The sequence below is a fragment of the Gallus gallus genome, chromosome Z, assembly GCF_016699485.2.
Source record: "Gallus gallus isolate bGalGal1 chromosome Z, bGalGal1.mat.broiler.GRCg7b, whole genome shotgun sequence".
NCBI lineage: Eukaryota > Metazoa > Chordata > Aves > Galliformes > Phasianidae > Gallus > Gallus gallus.
The window spans coordinates 22503196-22524077 of record NC_052572.1 but is presented as its reverse complement, the minus strand read 5'-3'; the positions used below and the strand labels follow the sequence as shown (position 1 = coordinate 22524077).

The 20882-nt window shown below is 45.0% G+C and overlaps 1 protein-coding gene and 1 long non-coding RNA gene across 3 annotated transcripts in view; one reads left to right on the top strand and one right to left on the bottom strand.

Annotated features, from left to right (window-relative positions):
* SERINC5 (serine incorporator 5) overlaps nucleotides 1-14984 on the bottom strand; it is a 43478-nt gene extending 28494 nt beyond the window's left edge. The window contains exon 1 of one of the 2 annotated variants that reach the window (XM_046905579.1): nucleotides 14832-14984. Coding sequence is in view for 1 of the 2 variants with exons in the window: in XM_424762.8 (XP_424762.2) it covers nucleotides 14087-14113 (27 nt within the window). In the remaining variant the exon portion in view is untranslated. Of the gene's footprint in view, nucleotides 1-14086; nucleotides 14203-14831 lie in introns of those variants that run through there. The other variant, XM_424762.8, reaches the window with a different exon arrangement.
* Nucleotides 14424-19854, top strand: LOC121108555. The gene is made up of 3 exons (XR_005843160.2): nucleotides 14424-14836; nucleotides 15908-16307; nucleotides 16815-19854. It is a non-coding gene; the product is annotated as an uncharacterized LOC121108555 (long non-coding RNA).
* Nucleotides 19855-20882: the final 1028 nt, after the last annotated feature.

Sequence of the window (20882 nt, the reverse complement as noted above, 5' to 3'; positions counted from 1 at the left end):
ATCATTATTTTGTTGCAGGAATTTGTAGCATCTACAGCAAAAACTGAAGATTTTAAGCAAATTGAAGGTGGTGAAGAAAAGCTGCTTAAGAAACACCTTGGGATAGTTGTGCTTACAGCTTTGCAAACAGGTAACAATTATAAAAACAAATAAGCAAAAATCACATTTACAGTTCTAAACACTCTGTGTAGTTGAGAAAGCCTGGAAATACTTTGCTTACTGCAAACAAAGCAAAAAATAGAAAAAAAAGAAAGAAAAAAGAAAAAAAGAGAAGAAATCCAAACTCAGTTGTTCAGAAACATTTTATCAAAGATTAAATTAGTAATTTTCATGTTTGCAAAAAGAAGATACTAGAAGGAATGCATAACACAACTACAAGTAAAACAAATACCAAGTCTTACTTCAGTTGATACTGTCTGAAATATTTAAATGCTATTAGAGACGGAATTGTGTGTATGTTTTATTTCCTTTCTTCCTGCAACTATGTGAGCATCCAAGATAAAAACCTGAAGAATTCCAAAAAGCATTCCAAAAAACAAATAATTTCTTTATTCAACAGAGGGAAAGCCACAAAACAAGTCCTGTGAAGGATTTAGCTTGGGGCTCATTATTTCCCTGCTGTTGACAGTATCATTAAGTTCCAGAACAGCTGGATTCACCTTCCCTTCCTCCTACTTTAGGAGAAGTCATAGATAAAACTACAGATGCAGGTGTTATTTCTATACACAAGGCAGCAGTGTCCTCGGCTGGGCCTTTCATTGCAACAAGCATCAGCTTCATATGACCCCATGCTTCACGCAGATGTACCCACAGGAGTTGCTGGACATCAGCAGGCACCCAGGCACGGGGAGCCTCTCCTCCAGGCCCTGCTGCAGATCCATGCACCCCCACTGCCTGCACTCCTGATTTCAGGCTGTCGGCAGCCAGCACTCAGTACAGGGACATGCACTGGAGGTGTCAGGGGCTCAAGAATACCCAGAGCACTGTCCATAGGCACATGTGCCCCGCAGTTCCTCAGCCCTCTGATGGGATCTTGCTCCTAGCTAGCAAGTAGCTGCAGACAGCTTTTCTTAGTCCTTGCCAGAGGCTTCAAAATGCACTTATTTGTCCCCAGAAATATGCCCTAAACAGCAAATGCTGCATTTGATTGTCCAGGCACACACACACACACACACACAGCTTTTCTCCTAGGACACATCCTCCTGCAGCAGCAAAGCCCGTCTGACCCAGGAGTGGCAGGCATCCCATGTGTTTGTTTGCAGACCTGTGTCTCTGATGTGACCCCACAGTGTGGCCCCTAGACTGGTTGATCAAAGAGTATCTGAACATGGCAAAAAAGAAGTGTCTTTAAAAGACTTCCAGCTTGCTATTTCCTTACTACTATTATCAGTTGCAACACCCAAGCTCAGACTTCCTTTCCTCAACCCCTGCCTCGTTCCACAGCAGCTGAGTGGCTCACACAGAAAAACAGGGACAGCACCACCCATTTTGCCTTGCTCTGGATTCACAGCTGCACCTCACACCAGAGGAGACAGCAGCCTCCATGCAAGTGGCTTCTAGAACTGCTGCTGGGGAACAGAAATCCTCCCAACAACACACGGAGCTTAAGCTGTGGGGGATACGCACAATGGATTCATGTTGGCACCAAGGTTGGAAATTAAAAACACAGTATGCATAAGCTCATCAGGCAAGTACATTTTGAGAATAGAAGACAATGCCAGCTGAGCGAAATTAACTTTTACTGCACCGACTGCAAATCCAAGAAATAACCACGCTATGGTGATCTATTTATTCAGCAAACAAATGGAAAAGCAGCACTTCAAAACATAAACATATCTGAAAAACATAACCAATCCACCTCAAAATTATGAGAAAAAAAGAAAAGAAGAAGAAAAAGATTAAGACTGAAGGTTCTTTCAGCCTGTGTCAGCCAGATCCAAAGCATCTAGGAAGTATTTCAACTGCTGGTTGTATTCAGCGTACCATTAAAAACTATACTGAAGAATGGAAAAGTTAGGCAGCTTTGGCATTTTTAGGAGTGAGAGAGGAACATCATTTTCTTAAGCGCTACAGAGCTCTGCCAGTGAAACTTCATCCATGTCCAGCAACGTGTCTGCTATTCCAGTCCTGGGAGCCCTCCAGTCCCAGGAGCTGCTATTTAAAGCAACAAATACTTAAATAGCATATACAGATCACTAGCACATTGCTTCTTGTTATTTAGTGAAACTTTAATGATAGCTTCTAATAGTTAGCATGTAACCTATAAGTCGACAGTATTTGTGGAAAACTAGCAGTGCATCCATCTTATTTCAGACACACTCCTCAAGGCGCTCTGAATAGTCATGGAAACCATAGAAGGTTGGTTAGGTTGTTCAGCCACAGCCCCACGTTTTTAAAAAAGAAAAAATAGAGTAACTCTGGTTATGATTAACTACATTCCAGAGCGAGCCGCAGTGGAATAGGTGTTATCCAAAAATATATGAGAACAGTCTCTGTCCCAGAGCGCAAGATGCTGGCTGGCTGTGAGCCACTGACCTGAGAGGTTTCAAAGATGTTATCTTTGGACGGCAGACTTCAAAGTCCAGCTCCGCAATGAGCTCTCTGTTCAGAGGCTGCTGCAGTGCACAGCTGCACCACCACTGTCTGATGCCACATGCCTTACCATTGGCACAGCCCATCTCACTTCCTTCTGCCTTGTGACTGCAGTGAGGGTCCCTCCAGGGACTGAGGACCCACAGGTACAGGAAGCCAGCCACAAATGTGTTAAAGGAAAAAAAAAAGCAAAAAAAAAAAAAAAAAAAAAAAAGACACTGAGACACAAAAGGGATTAAAATTACACGATTAGGGTTAAGCTACAAAGAAAATAGAACGAAGACAAACATTTTGTCTCACACATATGGGAAAGGAAGTTTGATGTATGGAATGAATAGAATGCAAATAAAAACTAGGGAAGCCTTGTTTTGAACGTATGGGAAAATAAAGGAAGTTTCAACAGATGGTATGGATAACAATGCTAACAACACTTGACATTCCGAGGACTTCAAGCAGAGATAAGAAAATAAGGGAACTGGAAGGCAATCAGAAAAGGGGATGTCTCCCCCACAGGAGGTTAAAAGTTTACAGCAAGGAAGACTACAAGCCTTCATGAGGAAGATCATGAGCCTCCATCCCACACCATCAGGAGAAGCCCCCCCACAATATGACACAAGCGCAAGGGGGAGGGGTTGTATGTAAAGGAGTTCTCAGAAATGTAATGCATATGTATATGCATTCCAGAAATCTGTTGAATATGTATAAGCTTGCCCTATATATGTAGCTAACTTTTGCTTATCGGTGTGAAAGTTAGGAGGAGCTATCCCCCTTGCACCCGGGGCATGCACATCGCTGAATAAATCATACCTGCTTTGTAATCTCACTTGGGTTACAGAGTTTGATTCTGCATGTCAACACAGGCAATGAAAAAGAAACCCAAACCAAACCAAAACAGAAGCAATGACACAGATCTTTTACAAATCTAGCTTTTCATTAAACAAAAGCTCCTATAAAGGCTTTGCTGGACAAAAGCACTTTGCAGTTCTCTGAAGAGAAACAAGCTAGATAACTCAAGATCCACAAGCTCTGTAAGCAGGCAAGCCTCAAGAATCCTGGTCTGTGCCTACAGTGGCCCTTCACAGTGCTGTGACCCCTCCAGCTCCTGGCTCCAAGGAGCCCAAGGCAGCAGCACTGGGAAGTCCGGCTGCTGTGGCAGGAGCCTGTCACGCTTGCAGTGGTGTCTGGCTTCAAATCTCACAGGTTCAAAGACTGCCACAAGTCAGGCACTTAGCACAAGGATGTGTGGCCACCCGGGCAGCAGCAGCTGCAGACAGCAGTGTGGGAAATTCTTCAGTTAAAAATACTCATGCACAGTTTCACAGACATTTCTTCTTCAGGCCAGGTTGGCTCAGCAGCTGCTGCTGCCCTAGCCCCTCTCCCTGTACCCCTGCAGTAGCACTGCAGCCGCTGGCAGCCGCTAACCAAAGGAGCTAGATGATTAAAAAGCAAAAGAGGGCAGAAACAAATGCTTTACCAACCCTCCTCCTCTGCCTGACAGGATATTCTGTGCAACGGCAGAAACAATTTATCCTTCTATCTGAGAGGCCAGCACACAGGAAGGAGGGCAGGGCAGAGGTGTGCGCTCCACACCACTCCCACTGACCCACACACTGCCCCTCTAAGCAGGAATTTTGGTGGCAGGAGCAAAGGCACCAGGTCTACCAAACCGTGCACCAGCTGCACGTTCCCTGCAGCAAATGCTCCACTGACACACAGACGACATCTACCCTGCACGCAAGCCTTGGTCATGGCAAGATCCAAGCTGATCCAGCCTGAGAAATGGCAGAATTAGAGAGGGCGGTAATGCTGAGCCCACACATGGCTATTTACACACACGACTGAGAAGTGGACGTGTCCTATCCATTGCATCTGTAGGCACAGTGACAATTTTAGGAGGTATGTTCCAGAGATGTTTCCAAAAAAATCTTGAAGGTCGTAGAAAATATGTTCCGTAGCCATTAAAACAACGTGTGTATCCATGAGGAGCTTCAGGCTCACTGCCCAAAATAGCCCACGGTATTTTTTAAATATACAAGCCACAGGGAAATACCAAACTTGTCACAACAACGCTCTCTTCCTTTTGGGAGACTTCAGCAGAAATTGTAAAAATCAAAGCCAAGAAGAGCGTGTTTAAATTAAAAAAGCACATTATTAAAGGAAACAAAGACCTAGCAGCGTTCCATCTCTTCCTGTGAGCAACCACCTAGCATCCTGACAGGGCAACATGCTTCCTGAATCAAAGAAACCCATGAGAAGGGACTTATCAGCAAAAGCTTTATTGCCATTAAGCAGGTATTCTTACTGTCAGCACTGGTGCATGGGGGTAATCCTCCAATCATACATCACTTATACAAAGCATCTTCAGTTTATATACATTACTTGTGTAACATATGCAGAAGTTTCCCAGAAGTATGTTACATATTCAGTGACTGCCAGCTGACTTGAAGAAGTAGAGCATAAAGTATTTTGTAACTTGTTTTTAGACATAGCTGATATGAAAAAGTAGAAATACTATATATTTTGGTAGCGTATTTTAGAAATATAGTTGTTGCATTGTTAAATTAGGTGATTAAATCTTGCCTGCAAAACTGAGATAGCTTTTAGATGTCTCGAATACTACTGATGTAGTATTACAGACTAGAAGGCATGCTGTAAGGCTATTCTGTTTTGATAAAAGACCCTCGGCAAAAGAAACAATAATGAAAGCCAGGGCCTCCACACAAGGCCAAATTGTCTCATTCTGGGAATAGGGTGGGATGCAACAGGCAGGAGTCAAGATACTCCCCTCTATCCTCCTTATCTTCTGCACCCCAGTATATATCATTAAAAGACAGATTAATACCCCAGTATATATTAAAAGATAGGTTGCCAAACTTATCACTATCCAAGGACGAGCAGATGTCCAAAAGTAATGTTACAATTTTGGCAATGTTACAATTTTAGCAAATGTTACAATTTTGGTACCTATCAATTACTTATAATAGGCATTCTCCTACTGAGCATGTGTCTACGAAGAAAGTTCATTTAGAGGACAAGCGAGGAAGATCACTCACTTAAGAAGATCACTGAAGTAAAAGACTGTTGGTTGGATTGTGATGATGCTGAAAGGACACTAGACGGTAGAATAGACCATGGAATAGAAGACCGGAGACCTCATAAATCACTACCTGAGATAGACATGTGTATGTTAATTGCCTGGTGTAATTGATGAGTTTGTACTGTCTGTGGAAATATAATGGACTCTGAATCATGTAATCTTTGAAGCGTTTATGGTGGAAATATCCCCAGTGCTTTCCTGTGCTGCTAATAAGGAATACCTGACTTAACGGGGACAAAACATTGCTGTTAAGTTTCTAAGTATCAATTTCTTCAATACACAACTTGTACCAATTCCAAGCAGGGCCTCCTATTTCCTTGGTACAAAGACTCAGCAAAGATTCCTAAATACCTTGGTTCAGAGACACAGCTCTTTCTGATATCCAAAGGAAACGACAGGGCAGGGGTATCCATCAGGAAACACTAGCAAGCTTAACCGTATTGATTCAAATCGACGTGTAGAAACTTAGCAGCAAAGTTTTGTTACCATTATGCAAGGTGTTCTTTATTGACAGCACTGGGGTAGCATCAAGATAACTCTCCAAGAATGCTCCACCAGTAGATCGTTCGTGAACAGGTTATATTTTCACATGTATTACATATTCATTACATTCCCAAATTCATTATCCTACCCACCCCCAATGACTTCCTAACAGACATAGGCTTATTAGGCAATCTTTGATGTCATCTGGTGTCCTTCTAGAATCACGATGACCCACTGTTAGTCCTTGGGGTTGCTTACTTCTTCTCAACACTCCTTGTGTCCCAGACATTGCTGTGGAATGCAAGGACAGTCAGAAGACTGCACACACAGATTGGGAAGACAAAGCAGAACATCTTGATGCAGTCACATTTTAGGTGTTCCATTGCTTCTTTTGCCTTGCTAAAGCAGACCAGCCTTAAAACATGTCTCACCACCTGCAATACGACATCACAGTTATCATCCACTACATCTAAAGACTACCGTGGTGTTGCAAGCAAGCATTAACAGAATATTTTGTGTAATTACTACTTCAAATCAATATTGTTATAACTTGTATCATGTCAAAGTAGAACAGTCCCACAGCAAGCTTCCCCATCCACAAAGCTACATCACAAGTACCATCCTTAACATTTAATGGTGTTGTAGGCAAGCACTGTGCATATTATACAACAACTCAGTGGCTGTGCTTATAAGGATACATTAACAGAACGTTTTGTGTAATGACTTCTTCAGATCTTTCCTGACCATGCCACAGAGCTGAGGAATGTGCTGCACTGAAGCTTCTTTTCAGTGGGGCTGACAGCAGCTTAGCCTTCATACAATGATTACTTGACCACTGGCATTACCCTGGCTGTAGGGTATGCAGATAATGTGATCACTGATCTGTTAATGTCAGAATCTGCCAGAAATGCTCCAAGAGCCGCTCACAGCTGCACGAAGTATCCCAGTGGGCTGAGCCAGCAACAGCACCACCCTGGCACGGCTCACAGCCTCGGGAAGGAGTGAAAAAGCAAGCAAACCTTTATGCTACCACACTGTTTCAAGAAGAGGTGTGTGATGCCAAGCAGTCTAAGCTCAGGAGCTGGGATTACTGAACCCTCCTGCAGCTATGCATATATCTTGCAAAAATGTCTTCAACTGTCTGCAGTTATGTGGCAGTTGGTTTGTCCCTGTAAAGCTGAAGCTTTATTTTCTTCATTGCCCACCTGAGATGACTTTTCACTGCTGCTTTGGTGACTAGATGGCTCAAGACAAGAGGTTCAGCAACCAGTACATCAGTTAACTAAGAACCTATTTTTAGGAGCACACCTCACTGGAAGTTGTGCAAAACTACAACTGACTCCAGATACACATCCTGCCAGAACGCTGCTTTCTGGTGAGGCCTTCTTGCTCTGAACTGAGGCAAAATGGAGGCTCATGCCCTGCACCATGGGGCAGGATGACCATGCAGCCATAAAACCAGAAGTAGACCAAAGCCTATTGGAGGAAGCAGTGTCCGGGACAGTCACACCAACAGCTACAGCACAGGCAAGCTGCTGGCAGACGAAGGCAAAGCGGAAGTGAAGCACTTGACTGGACTGATTCGCTTTTGTCTCCCTGCTCAAACAGTACTAAGTGGTGACTCAGCTCAACATTAGCAAATAACATCACTGCCAAATTTCTGAATTAAAGACTGGCCAACCGCTCTTCTCCTAATGGCTATGGAAAATTCAAGGCAAATGTTTAGTCTGACCCAAGCACTGCAGTGCATCACGTCACTCAGCCCCCCACTAGCATAGCTATGTCTCAGTTATTAAATTCAATATAGAACATCTCAAAGGAGACGGGCAGTCCATTCCTCTGAGTCATTACTTGCATCTCTCATTAAAAAGAACAAGGAAAAAAGATATTTGTCTGCTACAGTTTCCTGGTTCTCATTAAGGCTTTCTTGACTAGCTCAGAGTGTCTTTTAAACCACAGAAGCATAGAATGGCTTGTGTTGGAAGGGACCTCAAAGCCCACCCAGTCCCAACCCGCTGCCGCGGGCAGGGTTGCCACCCACTAGATCAGGCCACTCAGGGCCCCACCCAGCCTGGCCTTGAACTTGGTCTTTTCTCCCTGCACACCGAAGAGGAACCCAAACCTTAAGCTTCTCATCCAAAGGCCCTAAGACATTTCCTACCAGCAGCACGACTGTGTTTCTCCCTGGATTCCCTTGCTTCCCCAGCACCTCCTCCATAGCCACAGGCATGGGAACTGCACACTCAACCTGAGTGCCTCTCACAGCAAAAGTGCTACTGAGAGAGCAGCTGGGTAATGGAAGACTTAGCAGCAATGGCATCGTCTGTAGATAATTTGAGGCTGTCACTTCATACAGCGAGCACTTTTCCTCCATGCTATCTCCTGTACCCGAGACATGTGGCAGCACAAAGACACAACGCGGTGCATCACTGGGCACAGAAAGAGCTATGGGCCCAGGGTTCCACGGGAGTGAAGAAGCAGACAAAGTGAAATTTCTTCATGCAGTGATTTACAAGCATGTAGCTGGAACAGCTGCTTCACTTCTGAACAAAGGGACAGCTCTGAGCTGTCCCACAAAAATGTCGTGCCCTTAAGAAGTACCTTTGCTATTGAGTTCAGATTTTAAGGGGGAAAAAAGAGATTCTAACACTTCATGTGAAGTTACGAAACAGAATAAACTAGTACAAAAGATTAACCATTTCTCACCATACCTTATATTTGAAAAAACAAAACAAAACAAAGAAAGAACCAATCTAATTGCTCACAACATTGCTAAAGACATTCCAGTTTATATCAGAGTCAAAACAACCACCTGCACACCCATTTCCAAGCAGGCAGGTTTAACATGGAGCCTGCTCACGTCCCCCCATCTCCCACTTTCTGATCAGCATTTTTTAAATACCATTACAACGACAACTCAGAAGTATCTTGAATAGCACTCCCGAACTACCACCCTGCCAGTGACAGCAATATAAAGAGACAAACATGAGCCCAGGCTCTTCAGAAACTGCCTGGAACAGTTCCTGTTAGAACTGACACACTGGTTTGAGAGGTGACACACTGACACACTTGGTCAGTTCTACTGCACAGAAAAAAAATGCAAACAGCTTCTCACAGTCAGGCTGTGAACTCTTTTATATGTTCAAATATTTGCGCATATGCTGTCTCTAATTGCTAGGAGCTCCATCACAAGCTGCAAACAGCACCAGCCCTGGCGAGTTATGGAAGTGAGATTGCCAGGTGTGTCAGACTCAGAAGAAAGGCAGCGCCATGCTCCCATTGCTGCTGTTGTGACAAACACTGTTCCCAAAAGCTGTCCATCCCTGCTGCCCCATGCCTTGCACTGCAGCACAACGCAGCCTGCAGAGAGCCCTGCACTTCAGCTGCACAGAAGTGACATGGAGGATGCGTTCAAGATTACAGAGATTATCTCAAATTAATGAGTCCAAATGAGAAAGGTCACTGTCCTTCCACCACAGCAACTCAAGGACATCCTCCCTCTAAACAAAAGCGCTCAGATTGCTGGTGTTGAAATCTGTTTCCTGGGTGACCCGAACAACGCAGTAGGTCAAAGCCAGTGATCAGAATGGTCCATCACGTCCTAGAAATCTAGGAACATTTAATACGTCAGGGCATACTACAGCCAAATGCCATTAACTCAGATTTAAGAAGGGCCTTGGAAGCAACCTGGAGCCCAGGCACCTCCACACAGCCAAGCTGCAAACCTGGAACGCGTCTGGGATGGCAGCAGACAGCAGCTCCAGGCAGGACCTCCGGCTCACACCCATACTTACAGCCAAGGCTTTCACTCAGCTGCTCCCCAAAACAAGCACATCTTGCACTGGCAACGGTGAGTACATCCACTGCAAAGACAGTCTCAGTAATGAAAAAAAGCACCCTGAAATAACAACACTTATGAATAAAATAAATGCAGCAATCAGATGCAAATCCTTTTGCAGAAAAGTACCACCCTGCCCTGGAAGATGCGTTCTTACGCAGCCTTCACCCCCCAGCTGTACGAGTATGGCTGTCTAAGCTGTTTCTTTAAGCACACAGCACAATCAGCTGACAATGTGGGATGCGAGAGGAAAAAGATGGAAAAAAAATAACGAAGCAGGAATGAGAAATTAAGCAGGAATGAGAAAGCGTATTGTCTGCGTTGAAGCACTGCCAGGGAAGGGATTACTTTGAATTTAAGCTAGCAGTGCAAATGTAAGATAATACAAAGCTTACATGACCTCACTGTCTTTTGGTTGTTGTCAGCTCCCTTCCCAATCACTTCTGGATACATCAGCAAATTTTATCCAGCTATGAGAGAGAGATGGGGCCTCAAAGGTATCACTTTCTCACTATTTTCATGAAAATAGGCAGAAGGGCTAGCAGGGAAAAATGATGTCTGAAGCCTGAACAAAGACAAGGCTGCAGTATTTACTAGAAGAGGAAATCGATGTATGATACCAACCTCAACATGAAAAGCTGTAGGAGAGCAGGCTTCGTTAATTCTGTTCTTTGGGCATCCATTTGCTTTAAAGCAAAACCTCCACATTTTTACAAATGAGGGGGAAGAAAAGGAGGAAAGCCCTGCTTTCTGTGAGTGTACCTGTGGTACCCCAAACCAGACCTCAGGTAGACAGCTGTCCCTTCACCCACAAGTATTGGAGTCCCCATCCCTGCCCCAGAGGCCCCCGACACAGGGAAGTACAAGCATGGCCTAAGCCCTGGATCTGAATGATTTGAATGTGGCATTTTATTGTTTTTTTTAAACCTGAGTTAGAGGCCTGGGCATAAAAGAAAAATCTCATATTCTACTTATGGCACGTCTTGCTACGTTTACTGCTTGATATGATTTCAAGTGCTGAACAGCACTAAAGACAGCACATGAGATTTAACAGACGTACAAAAATAGCTTTGAACACTTTATAAGCTCTAATAACTACCAATTCTAATTGAAAAATCCATCTTCTTCAGCAAGCCAGCTGCAGCGCACTGCCCCCTACAAGCCAAACAGTAACTATTTAAATTACATTTATTTAACTTAGGAAAGAAAAAAAAAAAACTTATTCATTGTAATAAAGATTTTCCGCAACAGCTGCTTTTCTTAACCATGATCTCAACTCGATTCTCTTGAGAATAACTACTGAAGAAAAGCCAAATGTAAAATCCCGTTTCCTGTCAATTTAAGCAGATGTTTTTATGTAATCAAAAGCATTGTGGAGGTCCACGCTAGACTGTATTCTTGCTGCATCCTGAAAATGGGTCTACCAAAGAAATACCTGCAGAATAAAAAACACCAGCAAGCCTATTAGAGCAGAAACACCTAAAGATTGCCATTTTCTGCAAAAGTCAGCTTGCATGTTATGTGACAAAAACAGCTGGTGAAACTAAAGTTTGTCAATGGCCAAATTCCTTGAGAGCAAGTTCCCATGGTCTACTTGGCAAGGATGCAAGTCACACAGCGATGTTAATTAAGATTATTTAAAATAATTTTTAGTGCAAAATCAGCATAACCAAAGTACACTAAAGCTTGGCAGCTAGCCACTGTATGCTTTAACAACGGGAATTTGGGCTGGGAAACATGAGTGAGCTTATCTGGACAGGCATCATCAACTAGACACTGAGTACAGCTCGGTCCAGACCCAAAAGAACTGATAATTCATTGTCTGCTTCATATTAGAAGCGTTTGCTGGCACTCTGAATAGAGAAAATTGATAGCCAAGTGATAGTAACTCACAGCAATGTTTTGGTATTGGCTACAGACAACATGTGATACTTGCACTTCCCCAGCTCACAAGGAGAACACCAAACCTCTCTAGTCAGTTCTCGCAGAGCAGAACCACAGAAACACAGCACAGCAGAGGATGCAGGGCCAAAACACTTCCCAACAACAACAGGAAAAAAAAACCCAAACCCCTGAAAAACAAACAAACAAACAAACAAATACCATGGGATATCAAACCCATCAAACTAGTATTTCATAGACAGGAAGGAGAGACCAACATAAGGGCTGTTTCTCAGAACCTATTGCATAAAGTCCCATCTTTCCTCAATCACTTCATTACTGTTTCTGTAGGCGGGGTTATGTTTTGGACAATACAAAAGGAGAGGACAAATTCCTTCCTGATTTTCCAGCATGATTAACAGTACTCTTTAAATGCCTGAAGAAGTTGGGTTGAGAAGGACAAACTTCTATCCCTTTTATTTCTCTGTGTTAATTACATTACACCAACATCCTCCCCTCCATCAAGGTTGGATTTAATCTAGCTGTGAACTCAAAGACCATTTTTCCCTTTAAAAAAAGTTACACTGCACACTATCGAAACATGTTTTATATCATTTATCATCTTAATCTGTAAAAAGGTTATCCACAACTAAGTTTGCTGGTGTAAATCCAGCAACAAGCCATATTTAGCACAGATAAGTCTCACATGAAAAAGAATGTTTCATCCAGCAGAATACATCTCCCCAGGGTATTGCATAATTTTGGCACTATGACTGCATCCACTTCAGGGCTTTTGCTGAGGCTCCAAAATCATGAAGGAGCTCAGTTTCTTTCCAGACTCTGAAATGACACATCAGTGTCAATAAAACACATTACTACACTAGAAGATATTACTACACAGGATATTAAGAGTGGTTTTAAGAATTCTTCAAAGTTCAGCTGTGCTAAAGCCAAGCCATTCACCGTATGAGCCCCAAAATGGCTTTGTCCTTTCAGTTTTAAGCTATTCCTCCAGGAGATACACCAATAAAGACAGGAAGACATGAGTAGGCAGCAACCACCTAACAGTATCTACTACCAGCACTTTGTTCTCTTAATTCCACGGAAAAGACCAAGCAGGTCCAAAACTTGCTTCACGTGCTGCAAAAACGCAGGTGAGGCAGCAGCCCAGGAGCCTCTTCTTTAAGGAGAGCAGTTCCTGCTCACACCCAGGAATCTTGGTGTGGTGCAGGGCAGCATTTCGTTTGGAGGACAGGTGCTGGGGCACACTGAACAGTCCCGCAGCCTGCTAAACACTGGAAAAGCCTCTCAAGCTGCTGGCACAAGCTGGAGTTCATTCCCAGGCGGCTCACACAAAAGCAGGAGAATAATCAGAAGCTGAGGGTGGACAGCGGCCAATGGGGCAATACCAACACAATTTGGACCTCGCGGTGTTTGAATATGTAAAAGGCTGTTGTAAACCAAGAGAATTAGCCTGCGGCTGTCAGGACAAGTAGTAACGGGTTAATGCGGCAGAAGTGGAGATCTGGGAAAATAAAGCAAAGAATAAAGCACCGGCGGGGTGAGCGCAGTCGAACGGCAGCTTAAAGACAAGGGGTACAACTGCCGTCCTTCCCTACAGCAGATCCGGACGGGGCCTCGCGCACCGCTTCCCGTCCCATTCCGCAGTCCTTCGCCCATCAGAACGCTGCAGGCGGGCAAACCGGGGCATCCCGGCTTCAGGACCCCACCGATGCCGAAGGGCAGCAGCCCGGCAGCTCCCTTTGCGCCGGCACCTGCTGAGCCCTTCCCCGAGCGGTGCAGCCGGGGAGGACAGCACCGACACTCCCTCCGTCCGCCCGCGGGCAGCGGCTGCGGAGCGCTTCCCCGGCTCCCCGTTTCGCTCCGGCCCGCGGCACAGCCGCTCCAGCGGCGGACCCATTCTGACAGCCGCGTCAGAGCTGCGCCGTCCTCACGGAATTTACAGCGACGTACCCTGGACGCTGCAACACACGGCTTCCCCTACTACGAACGCGCAGAGCTGTTTAAAACAGGCACCTCTGCAGCGAGAGGCAGGAGAGGGAGTCAGGTGCCCACAGGGAGCCGAGCCGGGCTCCGGCCGCGGGCAGGGACACACCGCGCGCTCCTCCCCTCCCCTCCGCTCCGCTGTCGCGGCAGGCCCGCGCAGGACGCCTTCCCGGCGCCCCGAGCCCTACCTGGCCGGCGCAGCAGGGTGCGGACATGCCGGCGGCGCGTCTGACTGCCTCGCTCGCTCGCTCGTTCACAACAGCGCGGTGCGAGGCGGCCGCCCCATGCGGGTGCGGACTGGGCCGGGCCGCGCAGGGTACCGCCGCGGACGGGCGGAGCCGCACCGCCTCTGCCCGCAGCCCTCGGCCCGGCCCCGCCGCGCGGCTTCCGCTGTCGTCAGGGAGCGAGGCCCCCGCGGACGGCGCTGGGCCGCGGGCTCTCGGGGGCGCGTCGCGTCGTTCCTCGGCAGGAGCGAGGCCTGCTCGCGGCCCCTCCGCCTTCCCCGCCCGCCCGGGTGTTCCGCGGCTCCCCGCGGGCCGGGCCGCTCCTTCAGCGCTGTTCGCCCCGAGGCCCGGCGGCAGCGCGGCGCCGCGCCCTGCTCACCCCAACGGGCCGAGGCGGTGTGAGGGCGCGGGCAGCCCCTGCGGCAGGTGCGGGGCCGGCATGCTGACAGCGCGCATTCAGTCCGCGTGAAACGGATGACAAAACCATGCTCCGCTGGAGCGTTCCAGTGCGTGTCAGAAACGTCTGAGATAATTTTTAGGAGACAGGATCTCTGGTGAAGAAATTCTAATTCGCGATTGCAGTGCTGGGCGTCCTGCCAACAGGAGAGCACCTACGGGAACAACATTACAGCTTTTGTACCGTGTCTCCCCCAAACTCACCCCCTCCCACGTTTCTCCACTGGCTGGTACTGCGGGTTCACAATCTTACCGAAGGTTTACATTTGTTAATTACGTTCTGACACTTGTTAATTCATATTCTGTCTTGTCGCCGGCCTGGCGCCATCCTGCTGTTTCCAAGATGTCTCAGTACTCTTATCGTATTGACATGGTGATTCTCTCCAAGGCGTCTTCCATTCTGCCCAAAGGACGCTTCTTTTGTTAAACAAAGAGCACTGGAGGAGGGGGGAGGGATGCCAGGTCTTCCCGATGCTTCTTCAGGCAGGCATGTTTCAACTTGCCTTTACTTCCTTGGGCATGTCATTACTTGTTCTCTCGTCTGATCAGTCTCTTGTGCAAGATATTCTTGCAGTGTGTATGAGCATGCGACAAAATATTACATATTCATACTGGCTAAACATAAATTGTTGCTAGCTATTGGCCACAACAAGCCCAGGCAATGAGCTGGGGGTCGGCCTCTTCTCTGGTGTAACTAGTGGTAAGATCGGAGGGAATGGCTTCAAGTTGCACCAGGGAAGGTTCAGGCTGGACGTTAGGAAATACTACTTCTCTGAAAGGGTGGTCAGGCACTGGAATGGGCTGCCCAGACCCTGAAGGTGTTCAAGGAACGTTTGGACATTGTGTTGAGAGACACGGTTTAGCGAGAATCATTGGTGATGGGTGGATGGTTGGACTGGATGATCCTGTGGGTCTTTTCCAACCTTCGTGATTCTATGATTCTATACATGTATATTGCTAACTATTTAACTTCTCCTCCTTAAATTCTCTATCACTCAGGTCTTGTCTGTCCAGAACCAAAAATCAGAAGTCTTACAACATAACAAGCCTACTGATATCCTTGTCAAGGCTTTTTGATTAGTAAAGGCATTATTACACTATTTAGGAGTGGGATGTCTAATTTGTCTTTAACTCAAGGCTCAGAGGTATTCCAGATGGCTGGACAGACAAGAGCTGCAGTCTTTGTACCTATAAATTACTCCATCTACCTAATCTGTGTGACTATAAACTATTTCACCTACCTGCTGCATGCAAAGACTATCAGAAACCCCTGATGAAGTAAAAAGACCCCCCCAAAAAGAACTATTAGTAAAATATTTATCTTGTTAGTTCCAGTGCAGAAACAACATTCCATTCCTACACTCCACGAGCAGATGTGAAGTCCTCTTGAGCCTCCAGAGGAGGTGCCGTAGGCTGAGCTGTTCCCGGATCTTCTGCTTTACAATTCCGTGCTTTCTTGGCTTGGTAGGTTTATTCAACCCTCTCTGTTTACATATCCTCCATAACTCATGTGTTGGAAAACCATCAATCTTATAATGAGACATACCATCTGTTAATAAAGCTGCAAATATTTTTTTTTTTCCCAAGAAATCCTGTTTGCACTGTTTTTAGGATTGTCTTGAGTGTCTTGGTTTCCTGCACTTCCCCAGGAATCCCATTCTCCAAGGTCATCTAGATGCTGAATTTTTTCAGTTACCTTGTCGAGAAGATTTCCTTTGTCATTAATCAGGTGTGTCATAATCACATTTTTATACGCTGGTGCAGCAGCTTTAATTAGTCTATTTCTCATACAAACAGAGCGTTCCACATCATAGTATCATCATCTCCAATAAGAATGGCCAATTTCATCCCTTCTTACCTCATTTGTTGTACACAATCCCACAGAGTATACCACTGACGTTCAGATCCTGGCCACTCATATTCTGTAGGCTATTTAGTATTACATCTTTGAGCTGCTAAGGCTAACAAAATAGTGTAATAAGCATTATTTCAAAATGCATCTTGCACAAAGTAATCTGAACTCACAATGAAAAACTTATTAAAATCCCCAGCCCATGATCCTGATGCTCCCTTATCGTACAAACACATTGTCCAGGAAAGCAGAGGTTCCCCTGATCTTTGTTTAAACTCCTCAGTTACAACACTTCCTTTATTCTGAAGATATATAATCCTCTATCATATCCTACCTCACCTGTTGTCCATTAGCATCTAATTCCATTTTTTCATCCTCATGCAGATTTCACGCCTACAAATTCATCTAGGAGCCCAGCCTCATCAGAATGCATAGAATCCCAAATATCTCTATTCCATCTTTTGGGATCCCACTGTACGCCTGCTTCTGTTATCAATAAATGCACATTCCTATGATTCATTCATCCTCTCTTTCTCATATCTGTACTGCACAACACAAACTGCAGTCCTTGTGGCTGCAGTCTGATAAGCATCCAACTAAATGATGAGCAACTGTATTTTGACACTGTAACATTACAGTTTGATTCCACAGATCACACAGCTGTTGCTCCATGGGGGAGCATTCTGATAACTGCTCTATCTGTTGGTGCTGTTACCTGTGTGCTGTTAACAGAATCCACCTCCACCTTCCCAAACACATTATTTCTTTTTTTCAATAGGCAGTTTTTGGATACATTTCGATCTATCCAATGATTCAGCTTCTTTCAACTGACTTTCCCATTGTTCACACCGCCAACCTTAGCTCACTCAAGAGCCAGTGGACTATAGGGATGGTCTTCCCACCTGGGGATTTCAGGTGGAACTGAAATTTTGCAGCATTTTTTTTCTGATCCTGCCTGTGATGTCAATTTACGTTTTGCCAATGGACAGGGCCAGCATAAAGGACAAAAACACCAAGTTAAAGAAGTGGGTTTATCTTTACTTATGTTTAAAGCAATGAAATTCTAAGTGAAACGATGCAGCAAGAATAAAACAAAACAAGGTAATGCATGTAATTGTTACTACATAAGATTAACTGCAGTGACTAAGAAAGATACACTGCTGATTGCCCTTATACTTTACCATCATCCAGATCCACAATTGCTGGGGAGCTCTGGTTACAGCAAGGATTTGGAGAACCTTTCCTGGCAATTGTGAGGTCCTGAGCGGTTTGTCCACTCGTAGGTGAGATCTCCAGAGTCACTGCCAAGGGGTCCAACTTTTATATAGATGAATAAACAAGTTTACGGAACTTCAAATACAGAAACATCTTGTTTCATCCTTTTGGATTCTACCCAACGCCTGGGCAGGTCACTAGGAGGAACTGGGGGAGCTTCCCTATCTGTTTAGGCTTTAACCGCATGTTTCTCAACAAGGTCAGATGTCTGGTTTCAGAGTCTTGCAACATGCACCTAAATAAAGAAAGATTCACTAACTATAACTTACACAAAAAGCGTTACAACAGATCTTTATGAATTGCCACCAAATATATATATATTCATGTTAAAACAGCAAAATAGATAAATATTGTATTGTATGTGTGGTATAGTATTTGGTTGTGAGGTTTATCTAGAGGTCAACTTTGGTTCAGGGCATGTTGTTCAGGCTTTAGTGCCTCAGGCCTTTCAGCATCTAAAGGGGGGCTATAAGAAAGGAGGAAACAGAATTTAGCTGGGTCTGTTGTGACAGGACAAGGGGAGTCATCCAAGACCAGGCTGGGCGAAGCTCTGAGCAACCTGATCTTGTTGTAGGTGTCCCTGTTCATAGCAGGGGAATTGGACTAGATGACTCAAATGATTCTGTGACTGTATGATCTTCTCAGGCACAGGGGTGAGGCTGACCAATTGGTAGTTCCCAGCGTACTCCTTCATACCCTTTTAAAAATGAGAGTGATCTTTCCCTTCTTTCCAGTCACCAGGGACTTCAACTGACAGCCATGACTTTTCAAATATGATGAAGAGTGGCTCGGCAACAACGTGAGCCAATTCCTTCAATACCCTGGGATGCATGTCATTAGGCATGCAGACATGTATGTTTAGGTTCATCAGGTGTTCTCAAACCCAATCTTCACTTACAGAGGGAAGTGCTTTGCTCCCTCAGTTCCTCCTCTGAGGTTCAGGGTCTTGAGAGTTGTAGGGAGACTGCCAGTAAAGACAGAATCAAAAAGGTTTTTGCATATCTCAGCCTTCTGTGTGTCTGTTGTCACCAGTTTGCTCCTCTGGCTCCCTCTTTTCTGACCAACGTATCTGTAAAATCCCTTATAATTCTTTGCATCCCTTGCCAAGTTCAGTTGCTTCTGTGCCTTATCTTTCCCGATCCTATATTTGACCACCCATCCCTGCCTCTGCTGCCTGTACTTTTCCTTCTTATCCCTCAGTTTGAACAGTAGGTCTTTGTTCAACCACTCTGGCCTCCTTCCTCCTCTGCTTGATTTCTTACACATGGGGATGGAGAGCTCCTGCACTCTGTGAAAGGCGTACTTAAAGAGTTGCCAGCTCTTCAAGTTAGTTCCTTTATCCCTAATGACAATTTCCAGGGGATCTCATCCACTAATTCTCTGAAGAACTGGAAATGTGCTCCTGTAAAATTCAAGGTCCTGACTTTACCCTTTGCCAGCCTCATATCCCTCAAGATCATGAACTCCACGCCAGAGCATGATCACTGCAGCCCAGTTTGCTTCCAATTTTAACCTCTCTAATTACACCATCTGTTGGTGAGCACCACATTCAGTAAAGCTTCGCCTCTTAATTTCTCAGCTTTTTTGTATGATTTCAAGCTATCTTTGCTACTGCAAACAAAGTCAGCAACAGTAGCAATAAGGTTCCCTGTAAAAAGACTCCCTCACTTCATCTGCTTTATCATCTGTGTTTGTGTGCTGTAATATTTAAGATAACTATTTAGAACCTTATTTCTAGTCTTAAAATACCCTGACTACAAGCTATTACACTGTCTACATGTGTAGATAACACCAAAAAAGGAATCAGTATGGACTGTGGGTTGTACTGCAGAAAACGCCTTCCTATTGTGAGTGCAAACAAAAAATTGATGCTCTAGGGGAAAAAAAAAAAAAAAAGCAGGTTATAAGATGAATCAGTGTTAAATTTGGTGTTCTGCTGGGAACCGAAGAGCCCAGAATTACTTTAGGGGTACGGTCTATTAAAGGCATACAGGTGGTGCTCTGCCATCTGCGCATATTGAAGTTAGAGCTGCGGTGCTTACCACTGTCACAAGATTATTTCTGTCAATCAGATGGTTATTTAGTCTCAGACAACACCAGCTCACAGAGATTCTGGGGGACCCCACCACAGTTCAGTCACCATTGCAGCTGAGACTTTTTTTATAGGGAGAGCATCAACCACAACCTCAAGGGAGGACTCTTCATTTCAGGGCTGGTGGTAGGAGTCTAAATACAGGTCCTCTAATTTACTGCTCCTCTCCACAAAGTCAACGCTGAAGAGAAAGAATAAAGAATTGAACAGCATGCAGGAAAGCAGTGTGGCCAGCAAACACACGATAGTAAACCACTGGTGCTTTTAACCTTGAAACACAGTCAGGTTCTTGAATCATGTGGTTTAGACAAGCATCACAGAATATGAACTGTTCATTTTCTATTTCTGTTCCAGACTTCTTGTACAGTCACAAGAAGCTGACTGGTCATGGTTGGCTTAATTTCCACACATGCAAAATTAATTCATAACATGAAAGAGGTTTTATAATAAAACTGTCTTGCAAGGGGAGACTGGGAAAGGATGATGTATGGGTATGATGGGAAAGTACGAGCACCAGGAGTTTGGTGATGGAGAGAAAAACCTCTCCTCACATCATGCAGTCTTTTACTGTTTTGAGTCACCCTTTCTTTTCAACTAGCATGCAGGCCCAGCTTTATCCCACTCTGAACATGACAAGAGGGAGCCAGATAAGAGGGAAGAGAGACAAAAAACTGCCCATATTAATGACAGGCTTCAAACTTACATCACTGGAGACTTCTTGCAGCATCCTAGGGATGGATACACACTGCAGTTTAGCAGTTTAGGTCTGCTGTCTAACCCAAAGCGTTAGCTCATCATACTGCCCCTCCTCAGTGCTCTCAGAAAAACTTCATGCTTTGTGATAGCAGCAAGAATTCCCTGGGTGGGGAACACCATTAACTCAAGCTCCATGCATGTCTCTTCGTGCCAGCACTGTTATCCTTATGTCAGTGATCTGACATAAATAAATCCAGCCTCTGCACTGAAGAAGACAGTGGAGCTCTGTAATGAACTTGCCAATTAGTTGGTCAGAGCCTTGGGATGTACTCTGCGGCTTTTTAATGAAACATTTGTCACAAGAAAGGCTTGAATTTTCCTGCTGTGCT